Source organism: Triplophysa rosa, linkage group LG1 (genome assembly GCF_024868665.1).
Source record: "Triplophysa rosa linkage group LG1, Trosa_1v2, whole genome shotgun sequence".
Lineage (NCBI taxonomy): Eukaryota > Metazoa > Chordata > Actinopteri > Cypriniformes > Nemacheilidae > Triplophysa > Triplophysa rosa.
The window spans coordinates 4,942,514-4,963,797 of record NC_079890.1 but is presented as its reverse complement, the minus strand read 5'-3'; the positions used below and the strand labels follow the sequence as shown (position 1 = coordinate 4,963,797).

Genomic DNA, 21,284 nt, shown 5'->3' with positions numbered 1-21,284 from the left:
ACACCACAAGATGTTGACAACTTGAAACTAAAAATGAGAGCTCAGTAAAGATCTGGATCTTTCCACTTTGATGCTTAAATGTCATAAATTTGCTCATTTAATTTTAATATTAGAATTTTGTTCTATATGTAAACACATGAACTGTCCCTACCGCTTTATTGCTTGTGAATTTATCACAACAATATATCTTATGTACAGAACAAAATATGAGAGGTTGTCAGTGATTGTTTTGATGTGGACGAAGCTGTAAAGATCCGAATGAACTAATAAGATTTTTAATCTTATTATATTATGAATAAAACTGTGTAGATGGATGCTGAAAATGTATGGCTATGCAAAGTGAACAGTTTTCATGACAAAGATGTTTTACAAACATGACCCTTAAAGGAACAGTGTGTAGTTTTTTGAAGGATCTATTGACAGAAAGGCAACATGTACATAACTATGTCTTCAGAGGTCTATAACGGCCTTACATAATGAAGCGTTATATTTTTCTTACTTTAGAATGAGCTGTTTCTATCTATATACAACGCCGGTCCCCTTGCATGGAATGTTGTTGACATGTCGCCATGTTGTTTCTACAGTAGGCCTAAACAGACAAACTGCTCTACAGAGCGCCTTTCGTAAATACGTTATCTTATTTGGGAAAGAAGCAAAAGCGTCACGACATCCTCTCTCGGCCTCCGTGGAGGGGTGGAGTCACCAGTTGGTAGCAATTTGCAACCTCACCACTAGATGTCGTGAGAAAATTACACACAGCACCCTTTGAACATCCACCCACTTGCAATCTATTAAAGGGATAGTTCACCTAAAAATGAAAATTCTGTCATCATTTTCTCACCCTTGTGTAATTTCATGTGTATAAATTACTTTGCTCTGATAAACACAGAGAAAGATATTTGGAAGAATGTTTGTAATTTTCAGTTCCAGAACATCATTGACTACCATAGTAGGAAAAACTAAATGGTAATCAAAGGTGCTCCAGAACCGTTTGTTTTCCTAAATTCTTCAAAAAACCTCATTATGGTTCAACAAAACAAAACAAAAAACGATATTTTTTCCTACTATGTGTAACACTCCGTCGGTCCCTAGTTTGGTTTTCCACGTTTTTGCCCCAATGATGTAATTTCGACACACTCCCTCACCTGTCCCTCGTCATTTTGCCTGCACCTGCCCTTCATCAGACTCATTAACCGGAGATTTTTTACACTCTGCTTGTTCATGTGTTCCTTGTCTAGTCTAAAATGTAACTGGTGTTTGTTTTGCTCCTCGATGTTGGTGTGTTTCCTCTTGTTCTCCCTGGTTTTTGGATTTATTAAAAGTTTATAGTTTTCATCATCTCGTGTGGAGTAAATCCCTTACAGAAGACTAGACCTAAATATGGATTACATGCGGCTCAACATCTCTCCAAAAGACAATCTCCGGTACCATCTAAGCCAAGACGGCAGTCCTCTGGAGAGATACGTGGAGGACTTTATTGTACTGAGCCATCAGGTGAGTTGGGACAATCGTTCGTTAAAAGCGTGTTTCTTGATGGGATTGGATGATGACTCCCATTGGAATCTGGCACCCGAGTTCAGGGACAGACAAATGGTTGAGTTTATCGATCTTATCCGGTGGATAATTGGCTCTCGCTTTGGTGTGAATGAAAACATCCCGGATAAGATCGATCATCATCCGGTCCCGTCCAAACACACGTTGAGCGACCCAGCTCACCTCACCATCACTCTGAAGTCCTCCACCAGATCTGAAGCCCCCAGTAATCCAGGGTTCGCCAAGCCCGCTGCCTAGCGGCCAGAGCCCGCTGCCCATCCGCCAGAGCCCGCTGCCCAGCTATTCCTCGAGCCGGTCCCCCCTGGCCTTTCAGTGTTCTTCGAGTCGGTCCCGTCCGGCCTTCCAGAGGTTTTCGAGCCGGTCAAGTCCGGCCTTCCAGTGTTCTTCGATCCGGTCCCGTCCGGCCTTCCAGAAGTCTTCGAGCCGGTCACATCCGGCCTACCAGAGTCCCCCGAGGTTGCTGCTGTGGCCATCATCGCCATGGCTTTGGCTTACATCTGGACGGTACGGACCAATCCCGAAGTTTCCCCAGTGCTCAGTCCCGAAGTTTCCCCAGTGCTCAGTCCCGAAGCTTTCCCAGTGCTCAGTCCCGAAGCCTTCCCAGTGCGCAGTCCAGAAGCCTTCCCAGTGCTCAGTCCCGAAGCCTTCCCAGTGCCCAGTCCCGAAGTTTGGCCAGAGTTCCATCCCGAAGCCTGCCCAGAGCTCCATCCCAAAGCCTGCCCAGAGCCACGTCCCGAGGACTGCCCAGAGCCCCTGGACTCGCCCCAAATATCTCTCCGGTCTCCTCACCGCGACCACAGCGGCCATGCCAAGCTCCTCGTCTCCTTGCTCCCAAGTCAAGGCCACGGCGGCCGTGCCAAGGTCCTCGTCTCCTTGTCCCACGGCAGCCGTTCCTAGTTCCTCAGCCTCATCCTCCAGTATGGCCACGGCTTTCCGGGACACATTACCATGGCCTCCGGACCTGGCTAGGCCTCCGTGGCCGTCTGAGTTACCGGCACCATCGTGGATTCCCGGTGTCGGTAGCGCCGTCCTGGAGGCTCCCTGTCTTGTCCCCGATGTCCGTCACGAGGAGCCCCCCCCGGTTGTTCATCGGCGCGAGGACGCGCCTTCCGCGAGGGGGGAGTACTGTAACACTCCGCCGGTCCCTAGTTTGGTTTCCCAATTTTTTGCCCCAAGGATGTAATTTCGACACACTCCCTCACCTGTCACTCGTCATTTTCCCTGCACCTACCCTTCATCAGACTCATTACCCGGACATTATTTATACTCTGCCTGTTCAAGTGTACTTTGTATAGTCTAAAATGTAACTGGTGTTTGTCTTGCTCCTCGATGTTTGTGTGTTTCCTCTTGTTCTCCCTGGTTTTTGGATTTAATAAAAGTTTATTATTTTCATCATCTCGTGTGGAGTAAATGCCTTACACTATGGTAGTGGATGATGTTCCAGAAATGAAAATTACTGACACTTTTCCAAATATCTTTCTCTGTGGTCATAGGAACAAAGAAATTTATACAGGTTTGAAACAACCTGAGGGTAAGTAAATGATGACAGTATTCTTTCAATCTTTAAATCTAAAATACTCTCTACTTTACCCATAAGATTATAGCTGGTTGAATGCATTTAGCGTGAAGACACAAGAAAGCAACTGGATTTCCAACAGAACTAGAAACCTTTAATGATGGCATACAAATACTGGTCAACATATTTAAATATGTGAATAACTGAGTATATATCCCAATCTCTCAAAAGACACAAATATAGGATTACAAGTATTTATTCTTACAACAGTTACCACAACATGTAGCTGCAAATTACGCCTAGAACCACTACTAAAAAAAAATCTTTCCTATACAGTACAAATCAGATGAAGGACACTCCAAGACCCTTCTGTTTAAGAGCAAAAGCACAAATTTGTGCATTAACAGAAACACAGAAAGCAGTGTATCCACTCCCACTTGCCTGTTTAACATGCAGAACGGAGCACAAGCCCGTATGTTATTCAGACCGAAAGCAGCTGGGCTGCAGAAGTGAGCTGGCGTAAGGCGTATGCGAGGTAACAAGCAAACGGGAAAAGAATGGAGGTCTGTTATTAAAGGATGTGTCGGAATTTAAGCTTCCAAACTGACCTCAGAATCACACACACACGTTATATGCCGCAGTGCCCCATGGTCTATGAGTTTCACTCTTCGTGTTTTAGACAGTGGCTAAAATTCTGTGTTCCTTTAATTTCTTGAGTGTTATCGGTAATGTCTCTGAGAAAACATGCTGCCAGTGGACATGATGGTTCTGTTCCTGTGGTGAATGAGCTCAAACGGCTGACTCATTGAAAGTCAACAGTCAGGCAACACTTACCTTATAATTTTATAAAACTGTCTGTGGTCAATGCAAAGCTCATTTTAAAGTCTTGGCAAGCTTGACTAAACCTCCCTAGAGCACGTAGGGTAGAGTTTCTCTACCCTAATATCATAATAGCACTTGCCTGTCCCGTTTTATATGGTATAATTTGCTATCGGTTCTCGTCCTTTAATCATTTTCTCCCTTTCTCTTCTCCACAGAGTAATAGCACTTTTCCTGTGGTCTCCAAAAACAAGCTTTGCCATAACCACCATGAAGGCTGGGACGAAAGAACTCTATAATTCCAACATTCCAGGCAACCAAAAAGCGATCAAACGAAAGGCATACTCAGAAATAAGCAGTGCTTAGGTACCAAAATAAACAAATAAATAACAAAATGGTAAGGACATTAAAATTTAGTATAAATTCAGAATCTAAAAATGTAGTGCTTTCTCAGGAGCGTTTGTGTGATGCTTGTCTGTGAAAAGATTTGATGCTATGGCTTTGCTGACCAGATTGCCTAGAAAAACAACATCTTTTCATCAACAAACCACATGTTTTGAGGTCCCATACCACTACAAGGATAGATAAATACTTAAAGTTGAATACTTTGGGCTAGGAAACAAATACCTAGCCCTAAGCAATAGCCCCAGCAAGCCAAGTACTACTTATAACCTTCCTATAAGTCTCAAAATGCTTTGAACATTCAACAATAAAGCCTTAGGTAAATATAACAGACCTGCAAACTCGGAAGAGGTGAAAAGGGTGACAGCCATATTGACGGGGGGGGCTTATGGGGAATAGTAATTTTCTTCAGTCTTTTTGCCTGCACAAGTTTTTCAAGTGCACCCAATGACACCTAAGGAGCCGCAGCTAATCACATGACAATAATTTTGAGCTACACGAAAAAGTGAAAAATATGGATTTTGGTTGAATTTGAGATTTTCATAAAAAATAAATACATTGCCTTGTCTCGCGATCCCAATGCTCCAAGTCGTAATTAAACATCAAAAATTATCTTTATTTGTCTATGCTTTCTGAGAGGTGCACCTTCCTAAGTCTTTCCTAATACAAAGGATGCGTGTCCATCCGAAGCAAAGCGCTTGCGCGTCTCGGTTTTAAAGGTGTCATGAACTGGGCTTGTTTATTGTTTAATACTTTTGTATGAGGTCTACTTATGACGTTCGTGTGGTTTTTACATTCAAAAACATCAAAATCAATAAGTAATAGGCTATTTTCTACCCGGGTTTTGAGGCCGGCTCGACAAACGCTCGGTTTTAATGGGCGTGCCGCATTGAAGACTTGGCAATAAACGCGCACTGCTATGATTGGATAACTTACAGTAGTTGGAGCCTTCTGTGAATTTGGTTAGAGACGTAACGTTAGGTTACACATTTGCCCTATTCACACGGGATTAGTATTATCTGGGGACCTCGTGTAATTTATAAATGACCTCCCCACATCTGTATTTCATGTGGCGCATTCGCACGGGATAAATGAAGCCTGTGATTTTACTCAAATTTTATTTCCCGGATGTGATGGCAAGGCTTTGCGTATAGTTTGTATAGCCTATAGTTGTATGGTGTTTAATGATAGCTGTACCTGTCAGCATTTGAGACCCGTGATCGCAAACCGGACAGAAGATCACCGCGATCGCAGGTCTCAAATGTAACGAGCGTTTCCATGATAAATAAACAAATGGGAGACTCCTGGTAACTTATGGATATGACCCAGCACCCGAAACAATACCAAAACACTTCAAAACCGCCTCCATTATTTGCAAACGGTGGATAAAACCTTGAAAAATGATATATGAGCCCGCCAAATCACAGAGATGCCGATTCGCACGGGACTAATATTATCACAGGACCTCGGTGTTCATCAAAATATGATAGGTAATTTGTGGGGGAATTTTTACTTTACATATTACAGACATGACCGATTCGCACGGGATTAAGATCGCAGACAACCTCTGCAATTATTACAAATGACTAGGTCCCCAGGTCATACTAATCCCATGCGAATAGGGCTATCAGGGCATATCAAGCGATCTCTAACAAAGCATTCACGAGTTTACCTGCGCAGATAATAGTGATGTTGATAGGGAAATAATGAAAGAGCGTGGTTATAAGGTTATGCGTATTTGGCGTGCTGTCCAGGAAGCGGGCTCCGAGCTCGCCAGATCTATCCGAGCCCGAAACACTCTACACCTTGGTCGGGGTGAGTGCGCCGAGCTCGGAACCGGTTTGAGCCCAGAGCACACCCCCATAAAGCGAGATTGGGACAGCCGCCGGAGTACGCATACCCCCCAAACGCGATGCAAAACGCTGCGGAGGCGTGGACTGCGTTCGGGTAAGACGAGAGGATGACGGCTCCTTGGGAGACGAGGTTGTGATGAGACAAGAATTGGTAGGGGTTCCTCGGAGGATTGTTGAGGCTGATATGACGTGAGGGTGCCTGCTGGAGTGATGAGAAGTTAGAATCCGAGAGCTGCTGGGAGTAGTGCACGTAGAGGCTGTAAATATGGGGATTTCCGAACCATAAATGAACATGGCTTCGTAGGTGTCCCTGGGGTTAAGCCTGATACTGGAAGGAGGCGACTGAAGAAGGGAGCCAGCTGTAATAGTGGAGGCTCCTGCTGGGGTGAACGCTGCTGTGATGCTTGCTTCTGTTGAAGTTGTAGGCGGCAGAAAGCGAGACGGAAGCACTGGCCTTTGCGGAGGCGATCGCTGCTGCGATGCTGGCTTCGATGCCTTAGATGGAAGCACTGGCCTCTGCGGAGGCGATCGCTGCTGCGACGCTGGCCTCGACGCCTTAGATGGAAGCACTGGCCTCTGCGGAGGCGATCGCTGCGGCGACGCTGGCTTCTGCGCTTGTGATGGAAGCACTGGCCTCTGCGGAGGCGGTCACTATGGTGATGCTGGCTTCTGCACTTTCGATGGAAGCACAGGCCTCTGTGGAGGCGATCGCTGCGGCGACGCTGGCTTCTGTGCTTAGATGGAAGCTCGGGCTTCTTGGATGCTTTGTCACGGCGCTTGCTTCCATGCTTGAAATGAAAAAGCTGGCCTCGGCTGAGGCAATGTTGGCTTCTATGCGTGAAGTGGAAGTGCTGGTCTCTACCCAGGTAGTCGCTGCGACGATGCTGGCTTCCACACTTGGGATGGAAGTGCTGACCTCTGCTGTGGCGGTCGCTGCGAATATGCTAGCTTCACCACTTGAGATGGAAGTGCTGGCCTCTGCTGAGACAGTTGCTTGCCGTGATGCTGGTGTCTAATGCTTGAGATGAAAATGCTGGCCTCTGCTGAGGCGATCGCTGCGGTGATGCTGGCTTTCCACGCTTGAAATGGAAGTGATGACCTCTGCTGTGGCGGTCGCTGCGGCTATGCTAGCTTCCACGCTTGAGATGGAAGTGCTGACCTCTGCTGAGACGGTCGCTGCGGCTATGCTGGTTTCTCCCTTGAGAAGAAGTGCTGGCCTCTGCTGCTGTGGTTTTGAAGATGCTGATTGCTATTGATGCGATGGAAGCGCTGGCCTCTGCCAAGGTAGTCGCTGCTGCGCTGTTGGCTTCTGCTGTAGAGTCTGCTGCGGCAGAGCCCGAGACGTGGGCGCTAGCCCCTGCGGGCACGGTCTGAAGCAACGGATGTTGAATGAAATCCCTGGTGATTGCTGAGGTGGTTGCTGTGGTAATGAGGTATCCCGCTAGGGAGATGAAGGCCGAAGTGGTGGAGGTTCGCGCCCGTGCAGGTGAAGGATGGATTCTTTAGATGATTCGGGAAATGAGGGTTCGATGGGCTTCCCTGATGATAGAACGATCTGACCTGATGTAGCTCTTGAAAGCTTCCGATGTCCAGCGCCCTAGTGCTTGAATTTGAGACTGCGAGAGGCCTTTTTGGGCGGCTGTGGTTGCTGCGCCTATGCAGAAAGAGTAGCCGGAAAAGTGGTCTGCGGGGATGCCGGACAGGAGCAGGACGGCTTTGAGGTGCTTTTGGAACCAGAAGCGTGTAGCTGGGCGGTTGGATTCGTCAACGAAGAGAGGATCCAATGTAGTTTTGGTTTGGGATTTCCTGAAGTGAAGGTAGGCTAGGAGGGTCTGATAAGGTTGAATAGGTGAATGGAGGTTGAATATGTAGATGAAATGTCCTCTCCTGGTTTGGTCCGTCTTGCTTTGTTTAATTGAGAATGACATCGTCTCTGAATCGAGTACTGACAGGTCCGAAACCGTTGGATGGATTAGCGGGTTAAAGATGGATGTGGTAGCCATTTCCGAACATCTTAGAAAGCCGAAGAATGCTAGGATAAACATGGTGTCGAGTGTGCGATCGACGTGCTTGCAGTGATATCCTTTACGGAGGGTAGAAATGCATCTGGTCAGTATATCCAGGGTTATAGGTTGCCTGGCGTCTGGGCGAGCGGGCTTGGTTCTTTGAATGCCCTTGATGAGCATAGAAGTTTGGGAGCTGGCTATGGCTGCAGATGGAGAGTTGAATATGAGCTTGTGGAAGAACTGGACTCCACTCATGTAACCTTTAATTGAGCTGGCTTGGAGGTTCTTTGAAGAGTTTAGGAAGGAGATGAAGGAGGTGATGGTGAGGACGGAAAAATCGGGAAAAGGAATGTTGAACGCCTGGTGAAAAGACTTGAAGCTTTTCCATGCAGTGAGATAAGATTGGAGGGTCCTAAAGGAAACGGCTTGGGTGATGGAGTTTAGAGAGGCATCGAGGAGGGTTTTTAGGGGGTGGTTTACCGGAATATCAGCTCCGAATAGGGAGGTACCGGTGTTGGCAAGGGATCTGCTTCGGGCGCCAGCAGCCTGAACTTCTGGAAGGCAAAACGAGAAAGGGCATCAGCAATCTGATTTTTTGAACCAGGAATGTGTTTGGCAGTTAGAATGAACTGGTCACAGGCTGAGATCCAGATGAGGCGTCTGAGGAACGGCATTAAAGTGGGGGAGTGGGAGCGGCCTTTGTTAATACAATGAACAGTTGCCTCGTTATCACAATGTACGATTATACTAGAAGCCGACCACTCTTTCCCCCATAGGGATGCTGCGACGACCAGTGGATACAGCTCGAAAAGTGCTGAAGATGCTAAAGCCTGCGGAATCTCTAAAAGCTGGGGGGGCCAAGTGGATGCAAACCAACGGCATTGGTAAAAGCCTCCGAAACCGGTGGAAGGGGCAGCGTCTGTGAACAGGTGAATATCGGCGGGGGAGGAGGCCATGTCACTGTAGAAAAAAGACAAGCCGTTCCATTGTCTGAGGAATTTTATCCATAAGCTCAGTTCGTCAAGGCAGGGGCTGGATATGGATAACGTGTCCTCTAGAGCGTGTGTGGAGGACGAGAGAAAAAGGAGGTGTGAAACGAACGGGCAGCCTTGCGGAATTATTCTCATCGCGAAATTCAGATGGCCGAGAACAGACAGGAGCTCACGTTTGGAGCAGCGGGGATTAGCTAATAGGGCGGAAGCGATCACGATCGTTCTGTCGATTTTCTCTTTTGGCAGAGAAGCCTGGAATTTAAGCGAGTCTAATTTAATTCCGAGAAATTCGATGGACATGCTCGGTCCTGAAGTTTTGTCTGGGGCGAGGGGAACGCCGAGATTTTCGAAAACCTGCTGGACTTTTGCTAGATGCGCCGCCGGAAACAAATCGGGAGATGAGATGATTAAAAAATCGTCTAGTAGGTGGATGAGGTAGGGAATTGCATAATTGCATAATTGTGCATAATTGAGAGAATCCAGCAAATTGCCTCTGACAACATGTCAAAAAATTTTTAGCCGAAAGTGAGACGGACAGAAAAGTAAAATTTATTGCGCCATCGGATGCCGAAAAGGTGCCAGAAGTCTGGGTGGATGGGCATGACTTTAAATGCGGAAGTGATGTCGACTTTGGCTAGCCAAGCGCCGCGACCGGCGTGTTTAATTAAAGTGATGGCTTGATCGATGTTATGATAGTGCAGAGAAAATTCCTCGATCGGAATGAGGCTGTTGATGCTTGGAAAGGCAGAGCCGTGCGGTGACGAGAGATCGAAAATGAGGCGCTTTTTGCCCGAAAATTTACGTGTCGCTACGCCAATGGGGCTGATGCGAAACGCAGTAAAGGGGGGAGCGTCGAAGGGGCCAATAATGAATTTAGCATCTATCTCCTTTTTTAAGAGGAGATCGACTGACTCAGGTTCGGTGAGCGCAGACTGGAGGTTGGGGCATATTAAGCTGTGTGATGGAAGACTGATGACGCCGGGGTCGAAGCCCTTCGCGAGACCGTTCAGGAGATAACCAGTGAACTGGGTGTCGGGGTGCGAAGATAACTCAAAAGACAAACGAGAAACATTCACAGGAGTCTAGGGGTAATTTTTATGTTTTTTATTTGGAGCTTGTGACACTGGGCAAACAATTCGAGCGTGTGCGCCGCTGCAGGAAGTGCACACATGCAGGAAGCGACATCTCTGTCTAGAGCATCTGCCTATGTTAAAGTTCCTACAAACCTCGAAATTGCTGGGTTGCCCAGAGGTTTGGTTTGCTGGGCGATTTGGCAGGCGCGGTACAGAGGAAGTGGATTTGGGAGGTGAGGCTGAGGCTGAGCGTGGGGGAAGAGAGGGAGTGACTAGGGGGCATTCGATTGTGGTATGCGCTACTGAGCGGCATACCGCGCAAGAAATATTGCGGACGCCCAGGAACACTCTGTTATGTAGCTCAGTGTCCAGTGCTCCCCAGTAGGGGCACTGGTTCCACTGAGCTACGCGAATGGCGCATTTGGCTGAGAAAAGTTTGTGATACGTATAAAAGTGTGTACCCCCATAGGAAAGAGCGAGCTCTGCCACGATGGCGAGGTAATCGATCAGCTCGCGTCTCCTATGAGGGAACACAGTGCAGATTACATCAGTGAAGCGGGAAAAGGCGACGGTGAATTCAGGGAATGACAGAGTGCGGGTGTGGTTGGGTGACTGATTTTTAAAGGTGAGAGATAGATCGCCGTAAGTGATCTGCCGCTCGGTTGACGGGGGTGATAAAGGTGAGAGAAGTAAATAAAGGTCTGTATCCACACCTGTCAAAATCTGAGCTCTGATGTTCCCGATACTGGAGGTGGTTCCAAAGCCGGTGCGTTTATTGGCACGGGCATCGCTGTCGCCGTGGCCAATGAGAAGTGCGATCTGGACTGTGGAAGAGAGAGAAGGGAGGGGATGGCGGCCGCTTGAGCAGCTAGCGGAGGCATGCTCGCGCTAGCGGCGGCTGCTAAAGTGTCTGTGTGATGGCCGAGATCCGGCGCCTGCATCGCCAGCGGAGGCAGCCTCACGCTGGTTGTCGACAGAGGCGCTGCGGGCCAAGAGCCTGGGGTGGGGAATGGGTGATAACGCACCGGAGCTCCGGGTGCTAGTGAGCTTAAGTCGCCAGGGCGGCTAGCCTTGACGACTGGAGTGTTGGCTAGATCACTGAGCTGGCCTACTGCTAGAGGGACGAGTTGCTGCAAACTCTCGGCTGGGGGGTCCCCAGCGTCCGGGAAATCCGTGGCGTTACCCGAGCTTGCGGATGGCCTGCTGTTCCGACTTGCCGACGGGCGGCCGCGACGAGCTGCGGAGGTGGATTGCCCGGGCCGGGAATAGGGAGAACCACGAACCGTGCCCGGCTTGTCGGTGGTTTTTTGGGAAACGGACTTCGGAAAGGTGGCATCCGTCTGGGAGGAGGCGTAGAGGCCGTAAAGCTCCGCCTTGGTCATCCGCCTGTGAAAATGGATGTCCGCGTTGGATAGAGCCAGTCGTAGGCTCTGGACGGTCCATTTCTGGAAAGCGGGGATCGTGTTGTGTGTTGAGGTGTAAGAAGAAGCCGGAGAAGGGGTTGGACATCTTCCTGGGCCTGGTGATGGTGTGCAAACTCTGGCTTTTGCTTTGCGAGGTGCGGAGCAGGCGGCCACGCGATGAAGCCAGGGAATCGCTTCCTGAAACCGAACCCGAGCTGGAATGGTGGGAAACGCTAGGCGGTGCTGAAGAGATGCGGTTTGCAGACAAATCTTTGTTGGCGGGGGTCTCGGACATAGCTACGAACTAATGTCGCTGCTTAATCTTAAGAGATAGAGCAGGTAAGATGGTTTCCCTATTTATAAGCGAGCTCAATAGGGCTGATTGTCTAGATGCGGTGATTGCTGATAGTAGACCGGCCGTGCTGATTATATGCTCCGGCTCCTCCCGAACTTTGTTAATTAAACATCATATAGTGACGCATAGTACAAAAATGTTGTAATCACATAAGATTGCTGCGCCATTTCTATCAGATCCAATATTGACGGCACAGCACTGCTTTTTAATTTTAGTCTCTCCGCAAATCCAGTGTCGACCTGTGCCTTGTTCACAAAGGCATCCGCGGTAATGTTTTACCCACGTGCACTGGAATGTCTTTAAAAATAAACTTCAACCACACATTACTAATGTCGGAATCCGAAGGAAGGTTTTGCAGCGACTGTGTTCTTCCACAACCAGGCACGATCTTTAACGGCATGTTTATTGCTTGCTCGCTCTATCTGGTTCCACGCAACTTGTGTTACTTCAGTACTGTCAAGCGCGAACCAGTGGGCGGGGCTAGAGAAGTAGTTGTTGATATTCTTCTTTGGAGGCGGTGTTCAAGTGCATTCCACTAGGGCTGCAACAACTACTCGATAAAATCGATAATAATCGATAATGAAATTCGTTGTCAACGAATTTCATTATCGATTAGTTGGTCTATGACGTCACTTGCCAGCTGCGCAGTTATAAATCAAGCGCGTCTTCTTCCCTTTTAAAATGACCATTTTAGATGTGTCTCTCTGTGCAGCATGAGCTGCGCAGTTTTAAATGCAGACGTGGTTCTCCGTGGATGCGTCTCTTCGTGCAGCGCGAGATGTGCAGTTTTAAAGTCACACTTGTCTCTCCGTGCTGCACGAGGTGCGCAGTTTGAAAGTCAGACGTGTCTCTCCGTGCAGCGCGAGGTACGCAGTTTTAAAGTCAGACGTGTCTCTCCGTGGATGCGTCTCTCCGTGCGGCACATGTTGCGCAGTTTTAAAGTCAGACGTGTCTCTCGGTGCATGCGTCTCTCCGTGCAGCGCGAGGTGCGCAGTTTGAAAGTCACACGTGTCTCTCCGTGCAGCACGAGGTACGCAGTTTTAAAGTCAGACGTGTCTCTCGGTGCGTGCGTCTCTCCGTGCAGCGCGAGGTGCGCAGTTTTAAAGTCTGACGTGTTCTGCATGCATCTCTTCAAGCTGCGCATTTTTAAAGTTTAAAGGAGAGAGGTGTTTTAAATGACAAAATTAAAGATTATATTAGTAAAACCCAATTTGTGGCGTTTGCACTTTGCAAAGTACATAATAGGCTAAATACCCTGATTTGGTGGTTTATTTAGTTCAGAGGTGGGTAACGAAGTACATTTACTTGAGTACTGTACTTAAGTACACTTTTTGAGTATTTGTACTTAAGTATTACTTTTTCTGTTTACTTTTTACTGTACTTCACTACATTTGAATGACAAATATCTCACTTTTCATGGCACAAAAAATGATTTCTTGGCCGACCCTCCCCTCGCTCCCACGTTTGGGAGAGACTATTGTCAGTTGCTTCTAATATGACACACTGAATCAACTCACCAGGTGTAAATTTTGGGAGAAGGCATAATAGTTCAGTTGTGTATATTTTCCCATTCTGATTTACTTATTATAAGCAAAATGTAATTACATTTACGATTAATCGATTAATCGAAAAAAAATCACAACTAATCGATTATCAAAATAATCGTTAGTTGCAGCCCTATCATGTAAGGATTCTGCCGCCAATCAGAGCGGGTCTTAATATCTCGATTGGTTTAGACCAATATTGAGTAGCCTAATGTGTCTAGTTGTTGACCACAGGGAGACATTTCGCAGAGACTATCTTTTTCCACTCAAACCTGCCATCTCGTCGACATAAATTTTTTTAGGTCGACCATATGAGAAAATTTCATCTGATGTGCGCCAAATTGGTCGACATTTTAAAGAGTACATTCCTCGAGATCATAAAAAATACATTTCATGAAGTGTTTAATTTTGCCGTGTTTGAATGTAAGCAATCTGCCAAGTTGTAAATCCGAAGGTGAACGAATAACAAAGTTATTAGCTTATAAAAAAGGTAATCGACTCTGAATCACGCGAACAAGCCATGACCTGTCCGAATCTTTAACCACAATGTACCTACGTCACTAGAAAAATCCCCGCCTACTGACTGCGAAAACTTAACTCTCTCCTCCCCAAACACTGTACTAGCTCGTTCGTGACGTGTGCATCATGTCTAAGAGAAGCTGTGTTCTATGTAGTGAAACTAAGTCAGTCTTATTTTCACTACCAAAGGAAGAACTTCTGAGGAAAAAATGGTTACTATTTATTTTTCAAACGACACCAAAGGAGTATAAACCGAACGTTTTACTTTGCGCGCGTCATTTTACCGAAGATTGCTTCATCAATCTTGGCGCCTTTACTGCAGGATACATTAAACGTCTTTCCTTAAAAGATGTTGCAATACCAACTTTATTTGGACCTGTAAGCTCCACCGAATCACAACCTGTAAGTGTGACTCTTTATTTTTGTCTTTACTTAAAATTAAATTTGTGTGACGTTATCTCATGTCTGTGTTTAGCTAACGTTACCGTTATTTTTGGGGTTGTTACTGTTTGTTTACCTAACGTTAGCTATAAACTCGTTGCGCTAATGTAAGTGTTCAACCATATTAACTCGCAAAGTCTTTATTTCAAGAACTGCGTGGTGTACTATAGTTATAATAACATCTGAAGATACGAACACCGTACACTGTATGCCGTGATAACTAACTGTTACAAGAGAAGTGTCTAAAACAGTCCTTTTTCTTACTGGCATCTGTATAAGGATTAAAGAATGATTCGTCAGACTCGGGCTCGAACTGGTAAGGTAAAATCGACGCCATCTCTCTCTAAACACTGTTAATATCCAACCACCTACAAACCGTAATACAGCAGTAATGATAGGAGGTCCATTTGCGACACATGCTGAACGCGTTTGACCAATCACAGCAGACTAGACCATTTGACCAATCACAGCAGACTAGACCATCTGACCAATCACAGCAAACTACACTATCTGACCAATCAGATCAGACTACGCTGGCGGAAAGGCGGAGATTACACAGATGAATCGCGGAACGAATCATTTGAGAGTCAGTCAAGAAGTAAGGAAATAAAAACTGCTTATTATTACGAAATAATAGTATTTTTACATCATGTATGTACATAAACTTGTTGTCGGACACTCCATAAACCAAAATAAGCCCTTAAAAATATTGAGGAATGTACTCTTTAAATTTAACTGTTGTGTTTAGGGCTGCAACTAACGATTATTTTGATAATCGATTAGTTGGAAGATTATTTTATTTGATTAATCGGATTAAGGGGCGGTTTCCCGGACAGGGATTAGCCAAAACCAGGACTAGGCTTTATCTTAATTAGGATATTTAAGGCGTTTTTAAAAACATATTTTACAAACAAACATTACTGTGTGCATCTTGAGACAAAGCAATCGCACTGATATGCTTTAAGATATGCAAGTGCGAGTTGTTTTCGACCAAGACGGCACTAACATTTGAATTAGTCTGGGTCTAGGCTTAAACCCTGTCAGGGAAACCGCCCCAAAAAAGTTTAGTTGGATCTTTTGCTTATAATAACTAAATCAGAAAAGTATACACAACTGAACTCAATGCCTTCTCCCAAAATGTTGTGGATGTCTCCCTAATTAACACACCAAGTTGATTCAGGTGCATCATATTCGAAGGAGCAGGCAATAGTCTCTCCCAAACGAGGGAAGGAGGGGGCGGTTGGCTAAAGAAAAAAAAAATTGTGGCATGAAAAGTGAGCTATTTGTCATTCAAATGTAGTGAAGTACAGTAAAAAGTATCCAGAAAAAAAGAATACATATGTATAGTACAGATACTCAAAAAGTGTACTTAAGTACAGTACTCAAGTAAATGTACTTCATTACTTCCCACCTCTGAACTAAATAAACCCCGAAATGAGGGTATTTAGCCTATTATGTACTTTGCAGCGCAAACGCCACAAATTGGGTTTTACTAATATAATCTTTAATATTGTCATTTAAAACACCTCTCCCCTTTAAACTTTAAAACTGAGCGGCTTGAAGAGATGCATGCAAAACACATCTGACTTAAAAACTGCGCAACTTGTGCCGCAGGGAGAGACGCATGCACCGAGAGAGACGTTTGACTTTAAACTGCGCACCTCACACTGCACAGAGACGAATGCCAAGCCAAGGAGACACGTTTGTCTTTAAAGTGCACAACAGTATTTCCTTTACATAGTAGAATTAACAACTTAAAATATTTCCTGTAAATCTCAACTTAAACGTTAATGTGATCAAATTAAATATAAAACCAAAGCTATTTGCCACTGCCAGGGCATTAACGTTCTGTCTAGTTTGATATAGAAAACAAGTTATAATGATTATTGATTTTATTGCTTCTACATATACTCTCTTTCAACACAAAGTTTAAAGTGTACTGTAATTAAAGTGTATTTAAAGCACATATTTAAACAACTAAATTATTGCATGCTACTTTTTTCTTTATCTTAACAATTCATATAAGGAGAACACAATTACCTTAATATGAGTGAGTGTTTTGGGCCCGTCCTTTGTTGTATGATGAACATTATAAACAGAGATCTTTATTATGCTGCTGCCCCTTTAAGAGCACTCTATACAGATATACGGGTCTAATATACTGTGACGCATCTGTTTTGTTTCCCAGTTGTTAACATCATAAAACGGACTACATTTACTTGGACCCTTGCTAATATGGGAATTTTGACATATATCTGTGTTTATTTGTCCGTTTCAGAGTAAGAAGACGTGAAAGAGAACTCAGTTTAGTAGTTTGCGTCTGACTATCATTTATAAAAATGTAGATAACTAAATAACACTGACCCCTATTGACTTCCAATGTATGGACTCAAGACATTTCTCTAAATATCCTCTTTATGTTCTTTAAGAAAGAGTCATACAAATATTTAAATGACATGAGGGTGAATAAATGATGACAATTTTTTTTGGGGGGGGCAACAATCACTTTAACTGACACAATTCCATTTATGTCCAAAACAGCTATGAATAATTTAAGATTTCTGTAATTTACATTTTAACTGATTCTGGGATGAGATAAAAAATAGTTGAGGATTTGATTTCAAGCCTTGGCCATTGGGTGACTTTCAACATTTTGGGACTATGACTTCAAAGTGATAGTGTTTTGGGTCTCAAAAAGCACATACTGTACATGATAAAAGTAACCCAAACAACCAAATAAATGTGTTTTGATGGTAAACAGTGGGTGTATGTGAGAAAGCAATACATTTATACATAATTCAATTTTTGTTTTACTGCCTCAAGCATTGTATGCTTATTGTCTATTACATATAGTGTGGTTCATGGCTATACAAATACAAAGATACACCTACCTGTGTGGGGCCAGGTATACAAGACAGAACTCTCTCAATGTTTTCTGAGGTAACATCCACATCGTCTACAGCAACCAGGACATCACCTACAAAAAAAGACAATAATTATCCTCAAAGATCATGAACATGTTAGTATCTTACAAAGAGGAGTATAGGATTCTTCAGTGCATGAGCTGAGCAAATCGCTTGGGTAAATTATATTTCTACAAAAAGAATAAACGCTCCCTGTCAAAGCCATCCACCCTCCACCTTCCTTTGGTAGATCTGCACGGTCTTATCTTTGCATGCTGCAAGTTTTTTAAGCATTCTAATTGCTTTAGTATGGATGAGGTTTGGGAAACAGTCGTAAAAGCTGGTGGCCAAAGATTTTCACAGTGTAATTCTTTTGGAATGTGGTCTTTCTGGTGGAAGAAAGCAACTGTGGGTTTCCCTTGAATTTCATTTTAGTACATGAACAAAAAACCACTTGACTGCTAATACAGTAAAACCAGGAAAGCAGCTGTTTTGTTATTTCCCATCAAGATTTTATTTGCAAAAGTGCTATAAAACTGGCTTTGTTTAACAGCCAGTTGTACAAGGGAACATTTAGGACAGGCACGGCACCAACCCTCAACTTTAATAGTTACAGTAATGACGCTTTTCCACTGCATAGTACTGAACGGTACGGCGCGGAATAGCTCACTTTTGGGGGGTTTTCCACTGGGTACAGTACCTAGTACCTGATACTTTTTAAGTACCACCTCAGTTGAGGAGGTTCCAAGCGTGCTGTACCGATACCAAAATGTGACGTGTTTACACACAGATCACTGATTGGGCAGAGAGAATCATTACCAGCGTCACTGGATTTGCAACACATGAATATGCATTTTAATACGTAATATTGGCATTTCGTTAAATGCTTCGTGACAGTAAAATAGAGATTGAGACCCTTAACGCAATGCTAAATGCTACATCATTTACCCTGGTGCGCCGTCGAGCAAACCAAATAATTTTTTGCTGTATTATGATTTCTCAAACTCTCAAAAGTATTTTGTTTTGCTGCCATCCGCCATCGACATGCTCCATTACTCCTGTGTTGTGCGTGTGTTTGTCGCATTCACAATGATGCTACGGCAGTAAACTAAACTGAACTGCTGTGGATAAGCAAACTGAGCCGAAGGGAAATGAGCTGTACCGAGCCGAGTCGTACTAAACCTGACGGTACCGTGCAGTGGAAAAGCGCCATAAGTAGATATTTACATTCCAGAAGAGAATGTACTGTAAGTGGTGCTATGATGAAGTTGCAAGGTGGTCTATTCGTTTTTTTATAGTGGGTTGAGCAACAATTGTCTAGCCTAACACACTTTTCTTCAAAACTCCTCTTAAAGGTCATTGATGTCTATAGCCAAAATGGGGATGTTCAAAGCATCTCTACATAAAAAACAATCAACATCCTTGTCTGTCATGCTTACCGATTAGAATGTCAGCACACTTGCTGGCGGGACTGTGAGGGACCAATGCATTTATTGTGAGTTTTTCTCCCCTCTTCCCTGCATTTCCACCTGGCCGGTGCACCACACCCAGCAAGGCCTCTAACAGACCCCCTTTCTCTGGATATGGGGGCGAAGAGCTGCAGAGTCGTTTAGGGTTCAGATACACATACACGTCCTTCAGACGCTGCTGATGTACCACCACCCCAGGCCGCTGGCCCGCTTGATTTTTAAGGATGGATGTGGGGCGTTGGGGAGCTCCTCCCTCTTTTCCATTTACTGCTTTTCTTTGAGATGATTGCCTTCGTCTCAGAATCTTGGCAAACTTCTTGAACTTTGCTTCGGATTTATTGCTGGAATCCGCTTCCTTTTTACCACTGTCTGTGATAATCTCCACCTCCTTTTCACTGAAACGTACGTGGTTAGTGGCAGCGGACTGACTGGCGGTCACCTGGGCCAATAGAGCTTCTTCCTCTCCTTCACTCAGCTCAAGATAAAAGAGTTCACCATTCTTCTGGACATCATCTAGCCATTCTGGCTCTAGGTCACTGAGCCACAAAACAGGGAGGTTTAGAAAAGTAATTTAAACGTCCACTAACACAATTTCCCACAATTTGAGTATTTACACATTTAAATCACACCCAAGAGTATCTCTTTGTCATCGCAGTCTATAACAATATGTTAAAACAAGCATCTGCAAACAAATTATGAGCCTATCACTTTGAGCTATTTCTGCAAGCAAATAGTGTTAAAGTGATTTTTGTAAAGGTGTACTTTTCCGCATTCATATGGAAATGTTCCACTTTTTGACAACCGAAAAAAGTATCAAAACTTTGTTTTTATTTAGGAAATTATTTCTTTGCTTCACCTATATACGTTTTTTTTAGTAAAATTTTTAAGCTTGAAAAACATTGTAAATAGGTGCTTGTGATATCTTGTGGCTGTGATGCTTAGTTGTCAAACTATTTTAGGGCCACCAAATTATTATTAAATATTATAGAGTAAAAATGATTTATTAGTACAAACAATATGGTTTCATATTACTGGTAGTATTTAAAATATTTATATTATCCTAAAAAATAGAGAAAGTGTAAGTTAAGGGGAAAGTTTCCCTAACAGGAATTTATTTTTGAAGATTGACTTATGAAGACTTTTCTTGCTTAAAATCAAAAACAAACAGCTGTAAAGAAAGCACGGGATATCACAGCACATTCAAGTTCTGCTAGGATCAAATACACTTTTAACAATTGTGCTGGTCACCATGGACGACACAGTTCTCTATCACCACAGTAGGTTGGGTTTGTTAGGTTAAGTTAAGTAGGTGTTTCATTTACACGTTTATAAAAAAAGACAAGCATGCTGGTCTCTATTATTGAACTTTCATGTTATGTTATGTGATGTAATGAGTGTCTATATTTTGATTTCCAATAGATAAAAAAGATTTTAAAAGTATCCAAGCCAAACACTACGCTGCAGCAGGAGAAAGCCACAGACCCTACAGAACAGCCTCCATCATTCAAAAATAAAAAAATGAAACTGAATTAAATGCCAATGGAGCCAGACGGACGTTTATCCCCTTTCTAAATTAAGTCACATGGCCTTGGTGGTTAGCTCTTGGCAACCACGTCCATAACTTCACTAAAGATGGTGAGTAGCATATAATTATTTCTGATGGCTGACTTTTTGAATTGGAAACAGAAATTCCACTAAGAATGAGAGAGGGCAACAGACGATAACTTTAGAAACCTATCTTTCAAACTCGGGATCAACATAGTCCACTTTACTAACTTACATGCAGCAAATCTGACAGTATAACTAAAATGTCAAGTAATAAAAGTTCACGGCAAAGAATCAAATAAACATTCTAGTTAACAAAATCGTTATTTGTCGACGTTTCTTACTCTGAGAAACCTGAGCCTGTGTAACTGTAACTTGATGCAGTAGAGTCATCGTCGCTGCCGTCGTTTCCTCCTTTCTCTTCTTTAATTTCACGTGAGTCGTGCGTCCCGACGTCTTCTGTAAAATGTCTAGAAGCCATTAACGCATATTGTCTCACTTAGCTGTCATTCTACCCATCTGAAGCGGATTTTAACTGTAAATTTCTCCTTTTGAGCAGAGAGACATTTTGCCGTCTTGTCTGCATACGGGGCTTTTCTGTAGGTCACGTGACGAGTTTCTCAAAGAGTGATTGGTACAATGGAACCGTTGCTATAACAACTCTGAAGCTTTCGCTCACCGCATGGAAGGACTGAAACGACTCATCTGCGCCACCACACAATCATTTAGCTTCTACCAGTAAATTTATAAATAAAACGGTAAGTCTTACTTATGAATATTGAGAAGAAACTATTGTAGCCTACTTCTCTAAAACATAGATTTTGCCGGTTACTAATAGTCGTTATAGCAATGCACAAGCGGTCCAAAATCCCGCGTTGCAAAAGTTAAAT

At 44.2% G+C, this 21,284-nt stretch overlaps 1 protein-coding gene across 3 annotated transcripts in view; it reads right to left on the bottom strand.

Annotated features, from left to right (window-relative positions):
- LOC130559892 (protein inturned-like) overlaps positions 1 to 21,284 on the bottom strand; it is a 32,438-nt gene that overhangs the window by 10,680 nt on the left and 474 nt on the right. For 2 of the 3 annotated variants that reach the window (XM_057343222.1, XM_057343231.1), the window contains exons 1-3: positions 20,739 to 21,073; positions 18,820 to 19,385; positions 17,369 to 17,454 (exon numbers count right to left, since the gene is read on the bottom strand). In XM_057343222.1, the coding sequence (XP_057199205.1) occupies positions 17,369 to 17,454; positions 18,820 to 19,385; positions 20,739 to 20,875 (789 nt within the window). In that variant the 5' untranslated portion in view covers positions 20,876 to 21,073. Of the gene's footprint in view, positions 1 to 17,368; positions 17,455 to 18,819; positions 19,386 to 20,738; positions 21,074 to 21,284 lie in introns of those variants that run through there. The other variant, XM_057343239.1, reaches the window with a different exon arrangement.